Consider the following 26,880-nt stretch of genomic DNA (forward strand, 5'->3'; position numbering starts at 1 on the left):
TGATAGTGGTGATCCTTGAGGTACTCCGCAGGCTGCTTTCCATGGTGAAGATATATTCAAATTTGACTTCACTTGATATGTTCTAGTATTTAGGAATCCCTTGATCCAGTTAAGTACACTACCACCTATTCCGAAGTATTCTAGCATATTTAGTAGTATTTTGTGATTTACCATGTCGAATTGTAGGAGAAGTACATTTTTGCCTGTTGCAATTTCATGTTTGAATTTGGCTAATAGAATGATTAGTACAGTTTCTGTGCTATGGGAGGAACAAAATCCTGATTGTGATTCGTGTAATATTGAGAACTTGTTTATGTAGTCGGTAATTTGCTTGGTTACCAAGCTTTCCATCAGTTTGACTGCCAGTTGTTTTTTTCTTGGTTTCTTTTGGTATTGGGGTGAGTAGGATGTTGCCGTTATCCTTAGGGAAGCGACCATGTTGGAGCATGTAGTTTAAGAGGGATGTGAGGTCTGCTATGAAGCGGTGGGGAGTGGATTTTAGTAGGTAACTGGGGCAGGTATCCAATTTGCAGTGAGTCTTGGAGAACCTTTTAATCGCTTGGGCGCCAATTTCAATGGTGAGGGGGGTGAAGCTTGTCCAGGTTCTGTCCGCTGGGTATTCGCCGTAGATTGGATCCATACACTTGATGAAGTTTTCAATGTCAGTGATGTTCTGAGGTAATGTATTGCGTAAGTTTACAATTTTTTCATCGAAGTATTTGGCAAGTGTGTCTGCAGATGGGATGTCTGTATTGGTTGTGGTGACCAAGGAGGTGTCTAGTACATAAGTACATAAGTAATGCCATACTGGGAAAAGATCAAGGGTCCATCGAGCCCAGCATCTTGTCCACGACAGCGGCCAATCCAGGCCAAGGGCACCTGGCAAGCTTCCCAAACGTACAAACATTCTATACATGTTATTCCTGGAATTTTGGATTTTTCCAAGTCCGTTTAGTAGCGGTTTTACGGACTTGTCCTTTAGGAAACCGTCCAACCCCTTTTTAAACTCTGCTAAGCTAACCGCCTTCACCACATTTTCCGGCAATGAATTCCAGAGTTTAATTACACGTTGGGTGGAGAAAACTTTTCTCCGATTTGTTTTAAATTTACTACACTGTAGTTTAATCGCATGCCCCCTAGTCCTAGTATTTTTGGAAAGCGTGAACAGACGCTTCACATCCACCTGTTCCACTCCACTCATTATTTTATATACCTCTATCATGTCTTCCCTCAGCCGTCTCTTCTCCAAGCTGAATAGCCCTAGCCTCCTTAGTCTTTCTTCATAGGGAAGTTGTCCCATCCCCGCTATCATTTTAGTCGCCCTTCGCTGCACCTTTTCCAATTCTACTATATCTTTCTTGAGATGCGGCGACCAGAATTGAACACAATACTCAAGGTGCAGTCGCACCATGGAGCGATACAACGGCATTATAACATCCTCACACCTGTTTTCCATACCTTTCCTAGTAGTTTGTTCACGAGGTAGTATAATTTCTTTGTGTCTTTGTAGTCTGGCCCTATTTTGGTTTTGTAGTATAGCCTTTTGGCTTGTCTTGTAGCGTATTTGTAGCTTACATAAGTACATAAGTACATAAGTAGTGCCATACTGGGAAAGACCAAAGGTCCATCTAGCCCAGCATCCTGTCACCGACAGTGGCCAATCCAGGTCAAGGGCACCTGGCACGCTCCCTAAACGTAAAAACATTCCAGACAAGTTATACCTAAAAATGCGGAATTTTTCTAAGTCCATTTAATAGCGGTCTATGGACTTGTCCTTTAGGAATCTATCTAACCCCTTTTTAAACTGCGTCAAGCTAACCGCCCGTACCACGTTCTCCGGCAACGAATTCCAGAGTCTAATTACACGTTGGGTGAAGAAAAATTTTCTCCGATTCGTTTTAAATTTACCACACTGTAGCTTCAACTCATGCCCTCTAGTCCTAGTATTTTTGGATAGCGTGAACAGTCGCTTCACATCCACCCGATCCATTCCACTCATTATTTTATACACTTCTATCATATCTCCCCTCAGCCGTCTCTTCTCCAAGCTGAAAAGCCCTAGCCTTCTCAGCCTCTCTTCATAGGAAAGTCGTCCCATCCCCACTATCATTTTCGTCGCCCTTCGCTGTACCTTTTCCAATTCTACTATATCTTTTTTGAGATACGGAGACCAGTATTGAACACAATACTCCAGGTGCGGTCGCACCATGGAGCGATACAACGGCATTATAACATCCGCACACCTGGACTCCATACCCTTCCTAATAACACCCAACATTCTATTCGCTTTCCTAGCCGCAGCAGCACACTGAGCAGAAGGTTTCAGCGTATCATCGACGACGACACCCAGATCCCTTTCTTGATCCGTAACTCCTAACGTGGAACCTTGCAAGACGTAGCTATAATTCGGGTTCCTCTTACCCACATGCATCACTTTGCACTTGTCAACATTGAACTTCATCTGCCACTTGCACGCCCATTCTCCCAGTCTCGCAAGGTCCTCCTGTAATCGTTCACATGCTTCTTTGAGTTTGTTTCCATGCGTTGAGTGTTTGTGTGTCTTTTAGTGTTTTCCATGCTCGTTCGAGTTTCCTGAATTGTGTTTTTAGTTTTTTCAGTTCTTCGTTGTACCATGGTATCGAGTTATGTCTGCGTGAGGTTCTTGTTTGTAAGGGTGCTATTTCGTCTAATATGCTTTTGCATCTTTTGTCCCAATCTGAGAGATAATTTGTTGTGTCTGTTTGCGCAGAACATTCATTATTGTATATCTGTTGCCAGAATGTTTCTGGGTCTATTTGGCCTCTTTTACTGTATGTTGTCTGTTCTTGTTTGCGGTGTGAACCCTTTTTCCGCCATTATAGGGATAGGTTTAGTTTGTAGTGGTCTGACCATGGTGTGTTTGACCATTGAGTATTTGTTATTAGGTTCTGGTCTGTGGACAGTTTGTGCGAGATAAGGTCGAGTGTGTGCCCTTTGACATTGGTTGCTTGTCTGTCGACAAGGCTTTCTCCGCTTACACCACCACTCTCTCATCTGCCCTGGACACCCTTACACCATCCATCTCCCGTCCCACAAGGCACACTAATCCCCAGCCCTGGCTGACCCCTTGCATCCGTTACCTTCGCTCCTGTGCCCGATCGGCTGAACGCCTGTGGAGGAAATCTCGCACCCATGCCGGTTTCATTCATTTTAATCTTGCTATCCTCTTTCCAGGCCTCCCTATTCCTTGCCAAACAGGACTATTATACCCAATTGACTAATTCCCTCAGCTCCAACCCTCGTCGCCTCTTCGCCACCCTTAACTCCCTCCTCAAAGTCCCCTCCGCTCCCCCCCTCACTCTTTCCTCAATCACTGGCTGACTACTTCCGTGACAAGGTGCAGAAGATCAACCTCAAATTCACCACGAAGCCTCCTCCTCCTCTTCACCCTTTAACCCACTCCCTCAACCAACCAACCCAGACCTCCTTCTCCTCTTTTCCTGATATCACCGAGGAGGAAACCGCCCACCTTCTTTCCTCCTCGAAATGCACCACCTGTTCTTCTGATCCCATCCCCACCAACTTACTTAACACCATCTCTCATGTCACCCCCCCCCCATCTGTCATATCCTCAACCTCTCTCCACTGCAACTGTCCCTGACACCTTCAAGCATGCTGTGGTCACACCACTCCTCAAAAAACCTTTACTAGACCCTACCTGTCCCTCCAACTATTGCCCCATTTCCCTCCTGCCCTTCCTCTCCAAGATACTTGAACGCGCTGTTCACAGCCGTTGCCTTGATTTTCTCTCCTTTCATGCCATCCTCGATCCGCTTCAATCCGGCTTTCGCCCCCTACGCTCGACAGAAACGGCACTAGCTAAAGTCTGTAATGACCTGTTCCTTGCCAAATCCAAAGGTCACTACTCCATCCTCATCCTCCTTGACCTATCCGCCGCTTTTGACACTGTCAATCACAACTTACTTCTTGCCACATTGTCCTCATTTGGATTCCAGGGCTCTGTCCTCTCCTGGTTCTCCTCTTATCCCTCCCACCGTACCTTCAGAGTACATTCTCATGGATCTTCCTCCACCCCCATCCCGCTCTCTGTTGGAGTTCCTCAGGGATCTGTCCTTGGACCCCTTCTTTTTTCAATCTACACCTCTTCCCTGGGCTCGCTGATCGCATCTCATGGTTTCCAATATCATCTTTATGCTGACGACACCCAGCTTTATCTCTCCACACCAGACATCACTGCGGAAACCCAGGCCAAAGTATCAGCCTGCTTATCCGACATTGCTGCCTGGATGTCCAACCGCCACCTGAAACTGAACATGGCCAAGACCGAGCTCATTGTCTTTCCACCCAAACCCACTTCTCCTCTCCCTCCACTCTCTATCTCAGTTGACAACACCCTCATCCTCCCCGTCTCATCTGCCCGCAACCTCGGAGTCATCTTCGTCGACTCCCTCTCCTTCTCTCCTCTCTCAAATTGGGACAAAAGATGCAAAAGCATATTAGACGAAATAGCACCCTTACAAACAAGAACCTCACGCAGACATAACTCGATACCATGGTACAACAAAGAACTGAAAAAACTAAAAACACAATCCAGGAAACTCGAACGAGCATGGAAAAAACTAAAAGACGCACAAACACTCAACGCATGGAAACAAACTCAAAGAAGCTACAAATACGCTACAAGACAAGCCAAAAGGCTATACTACAAAACCAAAATAGGGCCAGACTACAAAGACACAAATAAATTATACTACCTCGTGAACAAACTACTAGACACCTCCTTGGTGTCCAGCAGATAGCCAAGACCTGTCGCTTCTTTCTCAATAACATCAGCAAAATTCGCCCGTTCCTCTCTGAGCGCACCACCCGAACACTCGTCCACTCTCTCATTACCTCTCGCCTTGACTACTGCAACCTACTCCTCACTGGCCTCCCACTTAGCCATCTATCCCCCCTACAATCCGTTCAGAACTCCGCTGCACGTCTTATCTTCTGCCAGGACCGATCTGCCCATATCACTCCTCTCCTCAAGTCACTTCACTGGCTTCCGATCAGGTATCGCATACAGTTCAAGCTTCTCCTACTTACCTACAAATGCACTCGATCTGCAGCCCCTCATTACCTCTCAACTCTCATCTCCCCCTACGTTCCTACCCGAAACCGCCGCTCACAGGTCAAATCCCTCCTCTCAGTACTCTTCTCCACCACTGCCAACTCCAGGCTCTGCCCTTTCTGCCTCGCCTCACCCTAAGCCTGAAATAAACTCCCTGAGCCCATACGCCAAGCCCCCTCCCTGCCCATCTTCAAATCATTACTCAAAGCTCACCTCTTCAATGTCGCCTTCGGCACATAACCATTATACCTCCATTCAGGATATCTAGACTGCCCCTACTTGACATTTTGTCCTTTAGATTGTAAGCTCCTTTGAGCAGGGACTGTCCTTCTTTGTTACGTAACCCTAGTAGCGCTTTAGAAATGTTAAGTAGTAGTAGTAGGTTGCTTGGTTGTGTGGCCATTTAAGATCTCATAGTTGGAGGAATTCTTTGCATATCTCATGTGTTTGATGAATTTGGGTCTTCGAGGTGAAGGTTGATGTCTCCCAGTAACATAGTAGATGACGGCAGAAAAAGACCCGCACGGTCCATCCAGTCTGCCCAACAAGATAAACTCATATGTACCACTTTTTGTGTATACCTTACCTTGATTTGTACCTGTCTTTTTCAGGGCACAGACTGTATAAGTCTGCCCAGCACTATCCCCGCCCCCCAACCCCGCCTCCCAGCACCGGCTCTGGCACAGACTGTATAAGTCTGCCCAGCACCATCCCCGCCTCCCACCACCGGTTCTGGCACAGACAGTATAAGTCTGCCCAGCACCATCCCCGCCTCCCAACCACCAGCCCCGCCTCCCAATCTCGGCTAAGCTTCTGTAAGGAACAGAGTTGCCGGCATGGTCTTTGAAATGGAATCTCTCTATATAAAACGCACCTCCAACGTTCTAATGAAGCCTCACTTTCCCAATGTTCTAAAGTGAGGTGGCTGAGACCGCTTTTTGCTCCATGAGTGTCTGCCCCGCCCACGCGTCAAATGTGATGACATCGAGGCTGGGGTTCAGTTGGCACATGTGGGGACAAGAGGAGTACGTAATTGCTCTAAATGTACGCAGTCTGTCCACACTCTCGCACATGCTTTCTGGGGATGCCCACAAGTTAAATTCTTTTGGGAGCAAATTATGTTTCAGTACTTTTTATTGATGACAACAGAATAAATACACTGCGAAACAAGTAAAAATATACTGTAGGGTAAATTCACAGATAATAAATTACCTGTGTCCAGGTTCCCCTAAGCAGAACTATCTGCAAGCAAATAATCCTGAATTAGGTCTAGGGGTGGGAACCTTGGAACCTAGCCAAATACTTCCGTTAGAAAGAACTGTAGCTGAGACTGTAGGCTGAGATATATATATTAGATTTATTATAGTATGTCAGGTAAGAAAATAGAGCTAAGGTATACAAAATAGAACTCTGCAAGCTTTGGCTGATTACGAAATTACTGGCTGATAAAAATTACACTCATACGTCACACTACTAAACACTAATTCTTATTGGTTACCAGGTAAAATTACACCACTGATCAGTCACACTATGTTACGAGGTAGTACAGTTATTAGCAGCTTCTCCTAATCACAAGTACGACAGCACCAGCCTTCTGCTCAGGTAAATACCACTAACTAGCCCCCGACTAGTAGGAAATGAATCTCCGTGTTTCTCACCAGGCTTAGACCTCAGGGTCGTGTCTCTTGGGAGCTGGCACGGGACACCTCACAGACTCAAGCTGGATTCACAGCGAGTCTCAGTCGCAGCTGGAAGGGAACTCTGCAGCAGATAAGGAGGTCACAGGTCACGCAGGGCAGGTACAGCTGAACCACGATACTTTCCTCCAGATACACAGTTCATCAGTTGGTGGACCTTATTAGGTCTCACTGGTCTTCTTTTCACCTCCACCTTCTTCCAAGGCTTCTTACTAACTCTTTCTTTGTTCCCGCTCTCCCCGTACCTCTTGGTCCGGTGGCTGCAGGAACCAAACTGGATCTTCCTCAGCTCACTGCCTGGCAAGAACAGTCCATTGTTCTTGACCTTCAAGTTGTTACATTTTGGTATGCATTTTCTGTTTCTCACCCGCCTTGCTGGAGCCAGCCTCTCAGGGAGATAAGGGGGCCTGCTTTGCCCACAGCATGTCCTGGGTGTTGAGCTTCTGCTGTAATTTTCCACAAGCTGCAAAGCTGTTACTTGCTGACACAGAGATGTGTGGGTCAGAGTGTACAGCCTCCATTTTGCTGTCATAGGATTATACAGGCCAAGGCCCACAAGGTGAGACACACAGGGAAATACTCCTACAATACAAAACTTCCATAATTGGCACACATTCTTCAAGGAGGAGATCACATGATGCACCGATAGGATGAGATGTAATGCAGGGTCATGCATTTGGGTGGCAAGAATCAAAGGGAACGGTACAGTATAGGGGGTGAGCTTCTGTAAGGAACAGAGCTGCGGGCATGGTCTTTGAAATGGAATCTCTTTATATAGAATGCACCTCCAACATTCTAATGAAGCCTCACTTTCCCAACGTTCTAAAGTGAGGTGGCTGAGACCGCTTTTTGCTCCATAAGTGTCTGCCCTGCCCACGCTTCAAATGTGATGAAGTCAGTACTAGTATATTGGAGTTGGTGACACAGGTATTTTATATGAAGTCCGTGAAATGTGGTTGGCATTCATTCCAATTGCCTGGTGGTCTATAAAACAGGACACAGTTTAGGTGGCCAAGCAGGGTTGTGTGATGGATTCTTATTGAGGCGATTTCAAGCTGGGATGTTATGGACTCGGCATTGGTTACGGTGGTGAAGTGGGATCGATGGATTAGTGCTATGCCTCCACCTCTCTTTTCCTTTCTGGTCCAGTGAGTGATTTTGTATCCCGGAGGGCATAGGTCTAGGATTATTGGGTCCTTTTGGTCATGGATCCAGGTTTCAGTGATGAAAAGCAGGTCAAGGTTTTTGGATGTGATCCAGTCTGTTATTATTGCTGCTTTGTTTACTAGGGTTCTGGCATTGATGTAGCCCACTTGAATTTTTTGGTAAGGGTCATCTGTGTTCGGTGTTATGTGGATTTTTGTCAGTTGTCTCATCATTTCACAAGCTTGCAGTGTGTGTAAAAAAAACACTTCAAGAAATATTTTTGCAAATAATAAATGAACAGTTTTTAAGCCTGTAGGGATAAGACACCTGTATAAATAAACACTAACAGAGCTGGGAACAACCTTAACATCAGTTGCTTCAAGTGAAGAAGCAATATAGCATGAACTATTCTCTGATTCTTTTCAAGGTTTTGCCTCAGCAAAAACAGGATTGTTTATGAACTGCTCGCCCAATGCAATCACCTAAGAAACATTCTTGCACCATCATGTACTCCAGGTCAGGCTAAACCAGCCATTTTGACGCCTGGACATGAAGTGAAGGCCACAGTCCTACGTCACTGGACTGGTGGGAGCCTGAGTTCCAGGAACTGCAATTCTCCAAGGACAAGCAGGCTGCTTGTTCTCGCTGCTTGAGTGACACGTTTATTCGCTGTGCTCATTTTTGGCCCAGGAGACTTTGTCTAGCGTTTACCGCTCCCCTTTCTTATTCTTTGTTTTTGTATTTTATTACAAATATATTTTTTTAAAAGTTAGTTTTTCCCCTTATTTTTTTTTTTTTTTTTACACTTGTTTGTTTCCTTCTTTTTTCGTCGCAGCCGGCTTTTAGGCTGCTCGGCCGGGTTTTCTTTTCCTTTTTTGTGCCTTTTTAATTGGCACGATCAACTCCTTTAATTTCGCAGCTGCCGTTTTTCCGTCCATGTCATTGAGGACTCCCAGCGGCTTCAAGCATTGTACTTGCTGCAACCGGACCATCTCGGGTACCGACCCCCACGCGTGGTGTCTCCAGTGCCTTGGCCCGATCATTTGCCAGCTGCTTGTAAGCTGTGCTCTTTAATGAAAAGTGGACCCAACGTGAAAAATTTTTTGCTGATTGGTCCGGTCCTTCGACATTGGCATCGACATCGGTACCGAGGTCGACGGCTTCGATGTCTACGTCGACGGAAGCATCGACTTCGAGAGCTGTCCCTAGAGTCCGTTCAAGTGTCTGAACAGATCACAGTTCGGTAGATGTTGAGACTCTTAGGGCACATGGCTTCCACAGGTCATGTAACTCCCATGGCATGCCTACATATGAGATCAGCTCAATGGACCCTAGCTTCCCAGTGGTGCCAGGCCACAGGGGATCTAGAGGATTTTATTTATTTATTGCACTTGTATCCCACATTTTCCCACCTATTTGCAGGCTCAATGTGGCTTACAGAGTTTGGTTATGACATAATCATTCTGTGATGTCAGTTACAATTAGTAGTGTTCAAAGATTAGGTAATGGAAGAGAGAAGGAAGTTGTTAGACAAGGTTGAAGGTGGACTGTGATAACTGTGGATTGGTGAGGTAATTTTTGTAAGGCTGTGGCTTCTTTTTGTAGGCCTTCTGGAAGAGATGTGTCTTCAGGGATTTGCGGAAGTTAGTTATTTCGTCAATAGCTTTCAGTGTTGTAGGTAATGCATTCCACAGCTGCGTACTCATGTAAGAGAAGGTGGTGGCGTGTATCAGCTTGTATTTTAATCCTTTGCAGCTGGGGAAGTGCAGATTGAGGAATTGGCGGGATGATCTTATGGCATTTCTGGAAGGCAAATCTACAAGGTTTAGCATGTAGATTGGGGCATCTGCGTGGATGATTTTGTGTACTATCGTGCCGATCTTGAATGCGATGCGTTCCTTGAGAGGGAGCCAGTGGAGTTTCTCTCTTAGGGGTCTTGCACTTTCATATTTAGTTTTTCCGAATATGAGTCTGGCGGCGGTATTTTGGGCTGTCTGGAGTCTTCTGATAGTCTGTTCTTTGCAGCCAGCGTACAGTGCGTTACAGTAGTCTAGATGGCTTATTACCAGTGACTGTACCAGGGTACGGAAGATATATCTCGGGAAGAAAGGTCTTACTCTTTTGAGTTTCCACGTGGAGTGGAACATCTTTTTCGTTGTGTTCTTCACGTGAGTATCGAGTGTGAGGTTTCGGTCGATGGTAACTCCGAGAATTTTTAGATTTTGTGTGACAGGGAGAGAACAGTATGGTGTGGTTATTGTGGAATAGTTGTTTTTGTTGTGTGTGAAAGACATTGAGTTTTTTCTGCGTTGAGTTTCAGCTGGAATGCATCCGCCCAGGAGTGCATGATTTGGAGGCTTTGGTAGATCTCGTCGGTGATTTCGTTTACATCATGTTTGAATGGGATGTAGATCGTGACGTCGTCGGCATATATGTAGGGATTAAGGTTTTGATTGGCTAGAAGTTTGGCTAAAGGTATCATCATTAGGTTGAAGAGAGTCGGCGACAAGGGGGATCCCTGGGGAACTCCACACTCAGGTGTCCATGGGGGTGATCTGTCCGTATTTGTTGTTACTTGGTAAGATCTTGTGGTCAGGAATCCTTTGAACCATTTGAGAACTGTACCTCCTACTCCAAAGTATTCTAGTATATGTAATAGTATTCCATGATTAACCATGTCAAAGGCGCTGGACATGTCGAATTGTAGGAGGAGTATGTTGTTACCAGTTGCAATTGCTTGATTGAATGAGTTCATTGGAGATATTAGTACCATTTCGGTGCTGTGATTTGACCGAAATCCTGATTGAGACTCGCGTAGGATTAAGTGTTTGTTTATGTAGTCAGAGAGTTGCTTTGTCACTATGCCCTCCATGAGTTTGGTTATGAGCGGAATTGATGCTACTGGGCGATAATTGTTTAGGTCCATTGTGTTTTTCTTAGCATCCTTTTGGTAGCGGGGTAAGTAAGGTGTTTCCTTTCTCCATGGGGAAGAGACCATTTTGAGGCCTGTGGTTTATATGATCCGTGAGGTCTTTTTTTAATTGTTTGGGAGTGGATCTTATTAGGCTGTTGGGGCAGATGTCTAATTTGCATTGTGACTTGGCATATTTTCCGAGCCATTGTGAGAATTCATTTGACGATATCATGTCAAAGTTGGTCCATGATCAATCTGCTGGGCTTTCCCCTGGTTTTGGGTCAAGACATTCAAGGATGCTTGTGTACTCAGTAGTGTTGGTAGGTATCATGAGTCGGAGCTTTATAATTTTTTCATTGAAGTAATTCGCAAGATTGGTTGCGGATGGGGTTTCTATATTGTTAGAGGTAACCGGTGTGGTATTTAGGAGTTTTACGAGTGAGAAGAGTTTGTGTGTGTCCTTGTAGTTTAGTCCTATTTTGGTTTTGTAGTACATTCTTTTAGTGTGTCTGATAGTGTATTTGTATTTTCTTTGTAACTTTTTCCAGTCTTTGTTCGTCCTTTTTCTTGGTCCATGCTCGTTCTAGTCTTCTGACCTGTGTTTTTAGTTCTTTCAATTCTTCATTAAACCATGGTATTGAGTTTTTTCTATGTGAGGTTCTGGTTTGAAGTGGTGCTATGTTGTCTAGTACTGTTCTGCATCTGTTGTCCCATTCTTAGAGAAATTGGGGTGAGTCTGTGGGTGCTGTCCATTCGTCTGTATAGAATTGTTGCCAGAATGTTGGTGGGTCTATTTTGCCTCTCGTAGTATAGGTTTTCTGCTCTTGTTTTTGTTGTCTTTTTTGTTCTCCAGCGGAGGGAGAGGTTTGCTTTGTAGTGATCGGACCATGGCGTGGCTGTCCATTTTGGGTCTATATGTGTGAGATTAGGTTCTGATGGGAATTTGTGGGTGATAATATCTAATGTGTGTCCTTTATTGTGGGTGGGTTGCATGTTTGGCCAGTGGAGCTCCCATAGTTGGAGGAATTCCTTGCATTCGAGTACATTGCTTGAATTAGTATCTTCAAGATGGAGATTGATGTCTCCTGCTATGAGAAGGTCCTGGGTGAAAACGCAAAAATTCGATATGAAATCCATAAATTGCGTTTGTGAGTCTTGCCAATTGCCCGAGGGTCTATAAAATAAGATTAGGTTTAGGTGATTACATAGTTTGGGGTGGTTAATTCTGACTGAGGCTATTTCAAGTTGGGGTAGCATAGATTCTGCTGTTGTTGTGACTGTGAATTGAGATTTATTAATTATTGCTATGCCTCCTCCTCTTTTTCCTTCTCTTGTCCAGTGGGTAATTTTGTATCCTGGGGGACAGAGCTCTAGAATTATTGGATCTTTGGAGTCATGGATCCAAGTTTCGCTAATAAGTAGAAAATCGAGATGTTCATCAGTAATCCAGTCGGTTATGATTGTGGTTTTATTAACTGCCATCTCACCACCGACTTTTGCAGTTCCCTTCAGTGGTTGGCCATTCGATCTAATTTGACCTTGGGACGTCCAAATTCCTCAGCCACAAAAAGTGCTGACGATGGATGCATCCTTCCTGGGGTGGGGAGCTCATGTAGACGGACCACACTGAAAGAGCTTGGTCCTTTTAGGAAAAGGGTCTTCAGATTAACCTCCTGGAATTACGAGCGATCTGGAACGCTCTCAAGGCTTTCAGAGATCGGCTGTCCAACCAAATCATCCTAATTCAGACAGACAATCAGATTGCTGTGTATTACACCAACAAGCAGGGGGGCACCAGATCTCGCTGTCTGTGTCAGGAAGCCGTCCGGGTGTGGCTTTGGGCGCACCATCATTGCATGTTTCTCCAGGCCACGTATCTGGCAGGCGTAAACAACAGTCTGGCTGACAGGTTGAGCAGGATCATGCAACCTCACGAGTGGTCGCTAAACATGGCAGTTGTCCACAAGATCTTCCGAGAGTTGGACACCCCTCGGTGGATCTTTTTGCCACTCAGATCAATCACAAAGTCCCTCAATTCTTTTCCAGCCTTCAGGCCCACGACAGACTAGCGTCAGATGCCTTTCTCCTACATTGGGGGACAGGCCTTCTGTATGCGTATCCTCCCATACCTCTAGTAGGGAAGACTTTGCTGAAACTCAAGCAAGACCGTGGAACCAGGATTCTGATTGCGCCCTTTTGACCCCATCAGATCTGGTTCCCTCTTCTTCTGGAGTTGTCCTCCGATGAACCGTAGAGATTGGAGTGTTTTCCGACCCTCATCACCCAGAACAAGGAGTTGCTTCTACATCCCAACCTCCAGTCTCTGGCTCTCATGGCCTGGATGTTGAGAGCTTAGAAATTGCCTCCTTGGGTCTTTCAGAAGGTGTCTCCCGAGTCTTGCTTACTTCCAGGAAAGATTCCACGAAAAAGTGTTATTCTTTCAAATGGAGGAGGTTTGCCGTCTGGTGTGACAGCAAGGCCCTAGATCCTTTTTCTTGTCCTACATGGACTTGAATACCTTCTACACTTATCAGAGTCTGGTCTCAAGACCAACTCCGTAAGAGTTCACCTTAGTGCGATTAGTGCTTATCATCAACGTGTAGACGGTAAGCCTATCTCTGGACAGCCTTTAGTAGTTCGCTTTATGAGAGGTTTGCTTTTGTCAAAGCCCCCTGTGAAACCTCCACCAGTGTCATGGGATCTCAACGTCGTTCTCACCCAGCTGATGAAAGCTCCTTTTGAGCCACTGAATTCCTGCCATCTGAAGTACTTGACCTGGAAGGTCATTTTCTTGGTGGCTGTTACTTGAGCTCGTAGAGTCAGTGAGCTCCAAGGCCTGGTAGTGCATGCACCTTATATCAAGTTTCATCATAACAGAGTAGTCCTCCGCACTCAGCCTAAGTTCTTGCCGATGGTGGTGTCGGAGTTCCATCTGAACCAGTCAGTTGTCTTTTCAGCATTTTTTCCCCGTCCACATACCTGCCCTAGTGAGGATAAGTTGCACACCTTGGACTGTAAGAGAGCATTGGCCTTTTAGGTGGAGCGGACAAAGCCCTATAGACAGTCCGCCCAGTTGTTTGTTTCTTTTGATCCCAACAGGAGGGGAGTCGCAATCGGAAAACGCACAATCTCTAATTCCTTAGCATCCCTCCGGACCGGCCCAGGATTGGACTGATGGGTTGTGCATGCCTTCCAGCAGGTGGAGACTGAGAAAAAACTCTGACTCTAGAGAGCCAATAAGAGCCCTGGTCACGTGACCCTAGCCCCAGTATTTTCTCAGTCTCCCAGCAGGTAGGAAGTAAGCCCATTTGTTGTGTTTCTTTCAGGTCAATCTTTATTATGTCCTTGCCGTTGCGAGGCCCAATTGACCAACGTTTCTTGTTTTGAGTGAGACTGGGGACTAGGGATGCTCCAATCGTGAGAACAAGCAGTCTGCTTGTCCTCGGAGAAAGTGTAGGTACATACCTGTAGCAGGTATTCTTCGAGGACAGCAGGCTGATTGTTCTCACAAACCCACCCTCCTCCCCTTTGGAGTTGTTCTATTTCTTTGTTTTGCTTTTTATTAAACTGAGGAGGGCACGCTCGCGCCGCGGGCAGGAAGCCATTCGTGCATGCGCAGTTCGTTCTGCCCACGCGCCGGTGCACTCTAGAAGTTTTTTTGTTTTCTTATGGATTTGCTGGTTTCCTGGGCCATCGCAGACAACGACACAATCGTGAGAACAATCAGCCTGCTGTCCTCTGAGAATACCTGCTACAGGTATGTATCTACACCTTTTGCTGACACATAAGTATGCAAGTATTGCCACACTGGGACAGACTGAAGGTCCATCAAGCCCAGTATCCTGTTTCCAACAGTGGCCAATCCAGGTCACAAGTACCAGGCAAGATCCCAAAACAGTACAAAACATTTTATGCTGCTTATCCCAGAAATAACCAGTGGATATTCCCCAAGTCAGTTTAATAATGATCTATGGACTTTTCCTTTAGGAAGCCATCCAAACCTTTTTAAAACCTGCTAAGCTAACTGCTTTTACTATATTCTCTGGAAATGAATTCCACACTTTAATTACACATTGAGTGAAGACATATTTTCTCTGATTCATTTTAAATTTACTACTCTACAGCCTCATTGCTTGCCCCCTAGTCCCAGCATTCTTGGAAAGAGTAATAGAGCAACTCACGTCCACCCGGTCCACTCCACTCATTTTTTATATAGACCTCTATCATATCTCCCTTCAGTGGTCTTTTCTCCAAGCTGAGGAGCCCTAGGGAAGTCATCCATCCCTTTTATCATTTCTGTAGCCCCTCTCTACACCTTCACCAATTCCACTACACCTTCCCTGAGATGCAGCGACCAGAATTGAACACAACACTCAAGGTACGGCTGCACCACGGAGCAACACAAAGGCATTAAAATGTAGTCATTCCCAACAACACCCAACACTCCAGTACTTTCCCAGGTCAGAGAGTCTGGAAGAAGGGGTGATGTTTGTTAACCCCAGGACCATGTCCTACAGCCAGAAATTGTGTATAAGAAGCACCTCTGCAGTCCTGAAAAGTCCAGTGACCTCACCAGCTCCGAGCTAGTGTTCTCTCATGTTATCTAGCTCTTAAGACCCACTGCTGGGACTTTTCTGAACCCTTCAGTGCTCCTGCCTGCATCGTGCTGCATCTGTTCAAGGACAAGACTTCATCATCATCATCAGGTTGTATAAAGCAGTTCTGTCCTGCTTTTGGGTAAGAAGCAGGTGGCCCTAGATTCTGGGCCTGGGGTCTGTGCTTGTGTTTCCTTGCAACCCTTCTTAATAAGGGCAGGTCACTTTTTCCATGAAGGGCCTAGCCTTTGTGCATAATTCTCCTATTGTTGTTGCTTCCTTTATTCTAACAATTAATGAGCTGCTAAAATAAACCTATTTCTATTTTTATAATTACTGCCCTGTTTCATTGCATGTCAGTATTGTTCAGGCGCTTAGAACTCAGATTTGCATAGTCAGGAGATGTGCTTTGTATCTTTCCTGACTCCACATTTCAAAAATACCATTACACTGCAGGCTGGCCCTGAAGTCACACACAGAAAATCCCAATGTAAAATAACCAATCTTTCTTATTATAGGTAGGTAATATCTTTAAAACCTCCACTCTCTTCTAACTCATGATTAATACCTTCTGTTTATATCCAACAGATCCTCGGATCACACAAGGAGGGAAGCGACAAAAGAAGCCAGAAGAACCCCTTGTAGAAATAGAAGAGATCCAAAGAAAAACAGAGAATATTTCCCAAAAAACTGAGAGGATTAACACAAAGAATTGTAAGCAGAAAGCAAAGGAACGGAGACACCCTGCTGTAGACTCAACGGATGGAGTCAGTGAGTGTGAGAGAAATGACAGGGAGCTCAGTAACATCCCTGAGGACCAGAGCCACGTATCAGAGAGACCCTTCCAAATTGATAATAGTGATAAGGTGACTTCTAAATTCCACCATGGCAAGAGGAAAGGAAAAAAACACCAGAAAGAATTCACATCTATTACATATAATAGGAGCATCAACTTTATTTATTCTAAGAGTAGTAAAAGTTCCCCGTTTTCAGAACTCCAAATGCACAAAAGGAATCAGAAAAATGAGAAATCATTTACATCTACTGAGTGTAATAGAAGCATCACTCAGCCTTCAGCTCTAAAAAATCATCAACAGACTCACACAGCAGTCAAACCATTTACATGCAGTGAGTGTAATAAAAGCTTCACTCACCTCTCACATCTAAAAATTCACCAGAGGAGCCACACAGGAGAAAAACCATATATATGTACAGAGTGTAATAAAAGTTTCACTCAACTTTCAAGTCTAAAAATTCACCAGAGGAGCCACACAGGAGAAAACCCATTTACATGTACTGAGTGTAATAAAAGTTTCATTCAATTCTCACATCTAAAAATCCATCAGAGGAGCCACACAGGAGAAAAACCATTTACATGTACTGAGTGTAATAAAAGTTTCACTCATCTTTCACGACTAAAAATTCACCAGAGGAGCCACACAGGAGAAAAACCATATATATGTACTGAGTGTAATAAAAGTTTCACTCTTCTTTCACGTCTAAAAATTCACCAGAGGAGCCACACAGGAGAAAAACCATATATATGTACTGAGTGTAATAAAAGTTTCACTCATCTTTCAAGTCTAAAACTTCACCAGAGACTCCACACGGGAGAAAAACCAATTAAATGTACTGAGTGTAATAAAAGTTTCACTCATCTTTCACGTCTAAAAATTCACCAGAGGAGCCACACAGGAGAAAAACCATATATATGTACTGAGTGTAATAAAAGTTTCACTCATCTTTCAAGTCTAAAACTTCACCAGAGACTCCACACGGGAGAAAAACCAATTAAATGTACTGAGTGTAATAAAAGCTTCACTTGCCTTTCAAATCTAAAAGTTCACCAGAGGAGCCACACGGGAGAAAAACCAATTAAATGTACTGAGTGTAATAAAAGCTTCACTTGCCTTTCAAATCTAAAAGTTCACCAGAGGAGCCACACAGGAGAAAAACCATATATATGTACTGAGTGTAATAAAAGTTTCACTCATCTTTCAAGTCTAAAACTTCACCAGAGACTCCACATGGGAGAAAAACCAATTAAATGTACTGAGTGTAATAAAAGTTTCGCTGAACTTTCACGTCTAAAAATTCACCAGAGGAGCCACACAGGAGAAAAACCATATATATGTACTGAGTGTAATAAAAGCTTCGCTGAACTTTCAAGTCTAAAAATTCACCGGAGGAGCCACACAGGAGAAAAACCATATATATGTACTGAGTGTAATAAAGGTTTCACTCAGCTTTCAAATCTAAAAAGGCACCAAAAGATTCACAGAGGAGACAAACCATTTATATGTATTGAGTGTAACAAAAGCTTCACTAAAGTTTCAGGTCTAAAATCTCACCAAAAGATTCACATCAAAGAATAAGATGTTGGTTATTAATCTTCTCCGAGGACAAGCAGGCTGCTTGTTCTCACGACTGGGTGACGTCCGCAGCAGCCCCCACCAACCGGAAGAAGCTTCGCGGGCGGTCCGCACGCAGGGCACGCCCACCGCGCATGCGCGGCCATCTTCCCGCCCGTGCGCGACCGTTCCCGCCAGTCTTTTCTTTTCCGCGCTGGAGAGAGTCGTGCGTCGCCGCTCTCTCTTAGTCAGCCCCGGAAAACCGTCGCGTTGTCCGCGAATTCGCTAATTTTTTGTTTTTTGTTGCCGCGCGCTTCAAACCTTTTTCCCTTTCTTAAAAAAAAAAAAAAAAAGGAAGAGAACGCGCTGAATTTTTCCCCCGTTTTCTAGCGGGGGCGTCGCGTTGCGGCCTTGTGGCCGCGCGGTCGCTTTATTTTTCGAGGTGTGATTTACCGCCACCATCGACGACTTTAACTTCGCCGACGCGATTTTTCCGTCGATGTCCTCGAAGGTCCCGAGTGGATTTAAGAAGTGTGGTCGGTGCGGCCAGCCTATCTCGCAGACCGACACCCACGCTTGGTGCCTCCAGTGCCTCGGGCCGGAGCACAATATCAAGTCGTGTTCTTTGTGTCTTGGTCTCCGGAAACGGACTCAGGTTGCGAGGCAAGTTCTTCGGGACCGTCTTTTTGGAACTTGCGCCGGCCCCTCGACGGCATCGGTATCGACGGCCGGTTCTTCGGTACCGGTGTCCGCGAAATCGGCACCGATGGCATCGACCCCAGGAGTACAGGTCCCGTCGGCCCGCCGGTCCTCCGGTGACGGTAGGGGTGAGAGGCCGCGTGGGCAATCGGCCCCGGTCACTCCCTCTGCTCATGGCCCTCGGGACCAAACCCTGTCCGACCCGGCCCCTCGAGACCGAGGGGGATCGACCTCCTCCTCCTCCGTTCCACCTGGCGCCGATGACGGGCACCGCAAGAAACAAAAGAAGCACCGTCATCGGTCCCCATCGGTGCGCCCGGCCCTCGGTGCCGGAGAGGAATCGACGCCGAAACGTCCACATCGAGAGGAAAGGTCCCCCTCGGTAGTGGAGGTACCGACGCGTCAGGGCCCCAGCACTTTGGTGCAGTCTCCTGGACCCGAGCAGCTTCCGGCACCGACGCCTCTACCGGCCCCCCCGTCTTTCCCGACAGCGGGCCTGGACGAGTGCCTCCGAGCCATCCTTCCGGGGATCCTGGAAGGGCTGATGCGCCAGGCTGTGCCGGCGCTGGGGGTGCTTGTGCCCTCGGTGCCGTTGACTGTGGCGCCGGCGAGCTCTAGCTGGGAGTGCACGTGTTCCCATATCTCGACGATTGGCTGGTCAAGAACACCTCGGAGGCGGGAGCCCTCCGGTCTATGCAGTGCACTATTCAACTTCTGGAGCTGCTGGGGTTTGTGATAAATTACCCAAAGTCCCATCTCCAGCCAACACAGTCTCTGGAATTCATAGGAGCTCTGCTGAATACCCAGTTGGCTGGGGCCTTCCTTCCCGAAGCGAGGGCCAACAACCTCCTGTCCCTGGCTTCGCAGACCAGAGCGTCCCAGCAGGTCACAGCTCGGCAGATGTTGAGACTTCTGGGTCATATGGCCTCCACAGTCCATGTGACTCCCATGGCTCGTCTTCACATGAGATCTGCTCAATGGACCCTAGCTTCCCAGTGGTTCCAAGCCACCGGGAATCTAGAAGATGTCATCCGCCTCTCCACCAGTTTCCGCACTTCACTGCTCTGGTGGACCATTCGGACCAATTTGACCCTGGGACGTCCATTCCAAATTCCTCAGCCCACGAAAGTGCTGACGACGGATGCATCTCGCCTGGGGTGGGGAGCTCATGTCGATGGGCTTCACACCCAGGTTCTGTGGTCCCTCCAGGAAAAGGATTTGCAGATCAACCTCCTGGAGCTCCGAGCGATCTGGAACGCACTGAAGGCTTTCAGAGATCGGCTGTCCTGCCAAATTATCCAAATTCGGACAGACAATGAGGTTGCAATGTATTACACCAACAAGCAGGGGGGCACCGGATCTCGCCCCTTGTGTCAGGAAGCCGTCGGGATGTGGCGTTGGGCTTGCCAGTTCGGCATGCTCCTCCAAGCCACATACCTGGCAGGTGTAAACAACAGTCTGGCCGACAGACTGAGCAGAGTCATGCAACCGCACGAGTGGTCGCTTCTTTCCAGAGTGGTACGCAAGATCTTCCGAGAGTGGGGCACCCCCTCGGTGGACCTTTTCGCCTCTCAGACCAACCACAAGCTGCCTCTGTTCTGTTCCAGACTTCAGGCACACGGCAGGCTAGCGTCGGATGCCTTTCTCCTTCATTGGGGGACCGGCCTCCTGTATGCTTATCCTCCCATACCTTTGGTGGGGAAGACCTTACTGAAGCTCAAGCAAGACCGCGGCACCATGATTCTGATTGTGCCCTTTTGGCCCCGTCAGATCTGGTTCCCTCTTCTTCTGGAGTTGTCCTCAGAAGAACCGTGGAGATTGGAGTGTTTTCCGACTCTCATTTCGCAGAACGACGGAGCGTTGCTGCACCCCAACCTTCAGTCTCTGGCTCTCACGGCCTGGATGTTGAGGGCGTAGACCGCTGCGTTGGGTCTGTCTGAGGGTGTCTCCCGTGTCTTGCTTGCCTCTAGGAAGGATTCCACTAAAAAGAGTTACTTTTTCAAGTGGAGGAGGTTTGTCGTTTGGTGTGAGAGCAGGGCCCTAGAACCTCGTTCTTGCCCTGCACAGAACCTGCTTGAATACCTTCTGCACTTATCAGAGTCTGGCCTCAAGACCAACTCCGTAAGGAATCACCTTAGTGCGATTAGTGCTTACCATTATCGTGTGGAAGGTAAAGCCATCTCTGGAGAGCCTTTAGTCGTTCGATTCATGAGAGGCTTGCTTTTGTCAAAGCCCCCTATCAAGCCTCCTGCAGTGTCATGGGATCTCAACGTCGTCCTCACCCAGCTGATGAAACCTCCTTTTGAGCCACTGAATACCTGCCATCTGAAGTACTTGACCTGGAAGGTCATTTTCTTGGTGGCAGTTACTTCAGCTCGTAGGGTCAGTGAGCTTCAAGCCCTGGTAGCTCATGTTCCATATGCCAAATTTCATCACAACAGAGTAGTGCTCCGCACCCACCCAAAGTTCCTGCCGAAGGTGGTGTCCGAGTTCCATCTTAACCAGTCAATTGTCTTGCCAACATTCTTCCCCAGGCCGCATACCCGCCCTGCTGAACGTCAGTTGCACACATTGGACTGCAAGAGAGCATTGGCCTTCTACTTGGAGCGGACACAGCCCCACAGACAGTCCGCCCAATTGTTTGTTTCTTTCGACCCTAACAGGCTAGGGGTCGCTGTCGGGAAACGCACCATCTCCAATTGGCTAGCAGATTGCATTTCCTTCACTTACGCCCAGGCTGGGCTGGCTCTTGAGGGTCATGTCACGGCTCATAGTGTTAGAGCCATGGCAGCGTCAGTGGCCCACTTGAAGTCAGCCACTATTGAAGAGATCTGCAAGGCTGCGACGTGGTCATCTGTCCACACATTCACATCACATTACTGCCTCCAGCAGGATACCCGACGCGACAGTCGGTTCGGGCAGTCGGTGCTGCAGAATCTGTTTGGGGTTTAAATCCAACTCCACCCTCCAGGACCCGAATTTATTCTGGTCAGGCTGCACTCTCAGTTAGTTGTTCTTCGTAGGTCAATTTCTGTTATACCCTCGCCGTTGCAAGGTTCCATTGACCTGGGTTCTTGTTTTGAGTGAGCCTGAGAGCTAGGGATACCCCAGTCGTGAGAACAAGCAGCCTGCTTGTCCTCGGAGAAAGTGAATGATACATACCTGTAGCAGGTGTTCTCCGAGGACAGCAGGCTGATTGTTCTCACCTACCCTCCCTCCTCCCCTTTGGAGTTGCGTTTTCATCATTTTGCTTGTCATTCAACTGGCGGGAACGGTCGCGCACGGGCGGGAAGACGGCCGCGCATGCGCGGTGGGCGTGCCCTGCGTGCGGACCGCCCGCGAAGCTTCTTCCGGTTGGTGGGGGCTGCCGCGGACGTCACCCAGTCGTGAGAACAATCAGCCTGCTGTCCTCAGAGAACACCTGCTATAGGTATGTATCATTCACTATCTGGCACGTACTACACACATATAGCTTTGGAATTGTAAACTGGCTCCTGGCTGTGCTGGCTCAAATCACACAATGGCTGCCATGACCCTCCAGTGGCATTCTTGTGCTGCCGCTGAGAGTCATAAGAACCAGCTGGGCAGGAATGGCTGGGAACTGATCCTGCCCTAATGTGCCACTAGATCACTAGAGCAGTAAGATAAGCCTAAGAGCAGCAGCAGCTGCAGCCTAGGGGTGGGCTTGTGGAGGGGAGCAGCACCAGTAGCCTAAGGGTGGGCTTGTCATATTTGAGGAAGGGTGAAGTGAGGTGGGGACCTATGTGCCAGAAAAAAAGTTTTGGTTTCAACAGAAAATGTATTGTCATTTTTAGCTGAAACCAAAAGGTTTCGGCTTGGTTTTGGTACCGAAGCCAGAACCAAAATTTGGTCAGTTTCTATTTTGTGTGCATATGAGGCCAGAACCAAACCATCATGGATTGTGCTGCAAAGCACCCCAGACCTGTCACTACTGCCAAGGTCATGCTGCCAGAGTATGAAGAATGAATCTGGACATTTTTCTTTGTTTTCTACTATTTATGTGCTGAAATCTTGGTACCAGGGACTTTCTCAGCATCAAATTTACCTATGAAGACCTTGAAGGTGACACAGTGTTGCTATTGAAGCCACATTGAGCCTGCAAAGAGGTGGGAAAATGTGGGATACAAATGCAACAAATAATAATAATAATTATGTACAGTCAATCATGGTACCACTGCATTCCTCATCTGCCTTCTAACTGCCATGTGATAGCAATTCAGATTGGCTGTACCAATGTCATTGTGCTCTGACTGCTCCAATCAGAGAGGCAGTTTAAAGTGTGCAGATTTGCATATTGTCTGCTTGACCAATTGATTTTTGCAGTTAGGATTGGTTGAGTGATGGTAACTAATACAAAAAAATTGATCACTCCGCCTGAGTTAATGCTCTTTCAGTTTGGCACTCTTTTTAACCTGCTTCCCATCTTTATTGTTGTTACTTCAGGCCATCCTACTGATCTGATATTTGCTTTATCCAGATTCAACTACCAAGGAGGCATATTTTCAAAGCACTTAGCTAAGGTAACACAAACCGATGGGAAAAAAACTCCGCTCGATTTTACCAAATTACAACAAAAAACAGTGGATCAATTTATACAGTTGCAGGATAGTGAAACAATAATGGAAGAAGGGCAGGGCCTCAGACTGGTGACATCTTAATCTTAATTGATAAGATTGCATATATGTAGTCACCATAATTCAATCATAGGTCCCGACCAACCTCCTCCCTAGATGTTCACACGTACACTGTTAGTGCATAAATACAATACAAAAAATAGCCATAATACAGAGCAAAGCTACTTAGCTTGTTGCATCTTAAACCAAGGGCCTCCCCAACGGTCCCGTTTCGCCAGATGGGGCTTCGTAAAGGGGAAGGACGCCCAACTGCAAAGCAGCATCAGCGCAGCAGGACGTAAGTGAACGATGATGGAATGTTAGGACTTTGACACTTTTCAATCGAGCAACGCTTTGCAGTTGGGCGTCCTTCCCCTGACGAAGCCCCATCTGGCGAAACGGGACCGTTGGGGAGGCCCTTGGTTTAAGCTGCAACAAGCTAAGTAGCTTTGCTCTGTATTATGGCTATTTTTTGTATGTGTGAACACCTAGGGAGGAGGTTGGTCGAGCTATGATTGAATTATGGTGACTACATATATGCAATCTTATCAATTAAAATTAAGATGTCACTAGTCTGAGGTCCTGCCCTTCTTCCATTATTGTTTCACTATCCTGCAATTGTATAAATACATCCACTGTTTTTTGTTGTAACTTTATCCAGATTCTCCATATCCAGGGCATCCATTCTATTTCTTAATTGTGCTATACAGGATCTTGAAATCAATTTATCCACAATGTTTCTATTTCATGTAGTTGGTGGTGTTTCCGTCATACTAATGTCCTTCAAGCCTGTTTTTGTTTCTCTCTAAACAGTTTATTTTGATATTTCTGTTTTCTTCTTATCTGCACAGTTTTTGTGCTTCAGCTGTCACTTAGAATTAATTATTGGATCCTATGAATTTAAGTTCTTCTTCTATTAGTGTAGCATGTTCTAGTTTCTTCTTCGTTATCTTTAGTACCTGCTCCCAACTGTGATCTTCATCCTATTGTGGTTTATTTGGGGCTTTGATTCCCACTGTAGCTCCTCCTGACCCTGGGTGTCATTCTCTAGTCTAGCTCTCTAGCTATAACAGTTCAGGCCCTTTCAGGCACCTCTGTAAATCCAGCAGAGAGGGAGTATAGGGGAGGAGGGAGGGGAGATGGGGGGATTTGTTACATAAGTACGTAAGTATTGCCATACTGGGACAGACCGAAGGTCCATCAAGCCCAGCATCCAAAAGTGGCCAATCCAGGTTACAAGTACCTGGCGAGATCCCCAAAAAGTACAATACATTTTATAAGCAGTGGATTTTCCCCAAGTCCATTTTTAATAATGGTCTATGAACGTTTCCTTTAGGAAGCCATCCAAACCTTTTTTAAACCCCACTAAGCTAACTGCTTTTCCATATCATCATGCTGATCAATCCATAGACTGGTGGGTTGTGTCCATCTACCAGCAGGTGGAGATAGAGAGCAATCCTTTTGCCTCCCTATATGTGGTCATGTGCTGCCGGAAACTCCTCAGTATGTTCTCTATCTCAGCAGGTGGTGGTCACACACAGCACCAGCTCTGGCTAGGTCTCCAAGCCTAATTTTTAGGTTTTGTTGAGTACCTGGGGTTGAGGGCTCTTCTTGAGCAAGTGCAAACCTGGTGGTACCAGGTCCCTCCTTTTCTCCCCCCTCCCGCTGGCTCCGTTAAAAAAAAAAAAAATTTTGGATGTCCTTAAGGGCATTTATTTCAAAGTTTATTTAAACGTTTATTGCAGCTACTCACTGGGACACCAGTTCGTTACAGCTCGGAGCGAGAAGCAGGTAATTTTTACCTTTTTATAGCGGGCAGGGGGTTCCCCGATCGATCTCCACGTGGCCTATGGCGTTGCAGGGGGAGGGCGTGAAGAATCGCTCCCCGGACCGCGTGTGCGCTTCTAGCGGGGATGCGGGGGTCTTAAAGTCTGATTCGCCATTGTTGGGTGTCAGTTTGGAGGCCGGTCAGTGTCCCGGGTCTTCCTCCGGTGCGGTGGTTTTTCGCGCCATAAACGCCCTTCCCCCGCTGCTCGCCTCCGCCATCTTGGCCGGCCACTCTGCTCGGACGGCTTCTTCTTGGGCCGCCCTTGAGCTGGGAGACGTTAATGCCATGGCCGCCCTTGATTTGGGCGACGGCAAAAAAGCGGCTAAAGTTAAGCGCCGTTCTTCCCGCGCGGCTCCTTCACGGAGTGTCGCGCCGGACGCCATCTTGGATGCGCAGCATGTTTCTCCCCCGCTCTTGCGAGCGCCGGTTGAGGGTGCGTCTAGGGCTGTGGCCCAGGCTGCTGAAGTGCACAGTCTGGGGGGTTTCTTCCCCGAGTTTATTTTGCTGCTGCATCAGGCCTTCCTTATGCAAAACGCTGCCCCTTCTCCCTTGTCCGATAAAGGGGTTGAGGCCCCCGGAAGTAAACGCCCTCGGGTGGATTCCCAGGCCTTAGAGGACTCTGTCTCCTCTGATGTAGATGAGGGCAGCGTATCTGAGTTCTCCCAACGGTCCTTTGGGGATTCCTTGGAGGAGACGGATTCCTGCTCGGATGGAGCGGATGACCCCTCTGCAGCGCGGATCTTTTGCTCAGAGGATTTGCCCAACCTGTTAGTGCAGGCCATGAGCATTTTGAAGATTTCCTCTCCAGAGGACGTCTCTCCCTCAGCCCCTGTTGGCTCCGCCATTATGCTGGGGACGAAGCGCCCGCCTAGAACCTTCCACGTGCATGATGCCATGCACACCTTAATTTCGGCTCAATGGGATGTCCCGGAAGCGAGCCTCAAAGTGGCTAGGGCTATGTCCCGCCTCTATCCTTTGCCTGAAAGTGAACGGGAGGCCTTTCTTTGGCCTACCGTGGATTCTTTAATCACTGCGGTGACTAAGAAAACGGCGTTGCCGGTGGAAGGTGGCAGGGCCCTAAAGGACAGAAGATTGGAGGCAGCCTTAAGGTCGTCCTTCGAGGCGGCTGCCTTAAGTTTGCAGGCCTCAGTTTGCGGCTCCTATGTGGCCAGGGCGTGCCTGACGATTGTGCAGCGGGCTTCCCCCTCGGATCCTTCCTTGAGGGCTGATTGGCTGGCCCTGGAATCGGGCTTGGCTTATTTGGCAGACTTACTGTATGATGTCTTGAGAGCCTCAGCTAAAGGTATGGCTCAGACAGTCTCTGCGTGGCGGTGGCTTTGGCTGAAGCATTGGTCTGCTGACCACGCCTCTAAGTCCCGCCTGGCTAAGTTGCCTTTTAAAGGCAAGCTGCTCTTTGGGGTCGAGCTGGACAAAATTGTGACCGATCTCGGCACGTCTAAGGGCAAGAGGTTACCAGAGGTCAGGGCTCGGGCCAGTGCTCGCCCCGGTAACTCCAGAGGACGGTTTCAGGAAGCCCGTCGGTACCGCCCGGGCAAGTCGGGCTCCTCTGCCCCCTCTTCCTTCAAGAGGAACTTCTCCCCCAAGCAGCATTCCTTTCGCAGAGACCGCCGCCCCGGAGGTGCGCCTTCCGGTCCTCCTCCAGGGTCTCGTACCCAATGACGGGGTCCTGGTCCATGGCCCAGTGCAGATTAGAGGACGTCTGTCCTCGTTTCTGGGCGAGTGGACCTGGGTAACTTCAGACGCTTGGGTGCTGGAAGTCATCAGAGACGGCTACAAGCTAGAGTTCTGACGACCCTTAAGAGACGGGTTTGTACTCTCTCCCTGCAAGTCTCCGGTCAAAGCTGTGGCAGTGCAGCAGACCTTGGACAATCTGATCCGCCTG

At 47.3% G+C, this 26,880-nt stretch overlaps 1 protein-coding gene across 1 annotated transcript in view; it reads left to right on the plus strand.

Moving 5' to 3' along the window:
- Positions 1–17,840, plus strand: part of LOC115463439 (oocyte zinc finger protein XlCOF6-like) — an 87,135-nt gene extending 69,295 nt beyond the window's left edge. Inside the window, exon 3 of the mRNA XM_030193937.1 lies at positions 16,054–17,840. Within this exon, the coding sequence (XP_030049797.1) occupies positions 16,054–17,840 (1,787 nt within the window). The remainder of the gene's footprint in view (positions 1–16,053) is intronic.
- Positions 17,841–26,880: the final 9,040 nt, after the last annotated feature.

The sequence above is a fragment of the Microcaecilia unicolor genome, chromosome 1, assembly GCF_901765095.1.
Source record: "Microcaecilia unicolor chromosome 1, aMicUni1.1, whole genome shotgun sequence".
In the NCBI taxonomy this organism is placed as follows: domain Eukaryota; kingdom Metazoa; phylum Chordata; class Amphibia; order Gymnophiona; family Siphonopidae; genus Microcaecilia; species Microcaecilia unicolor.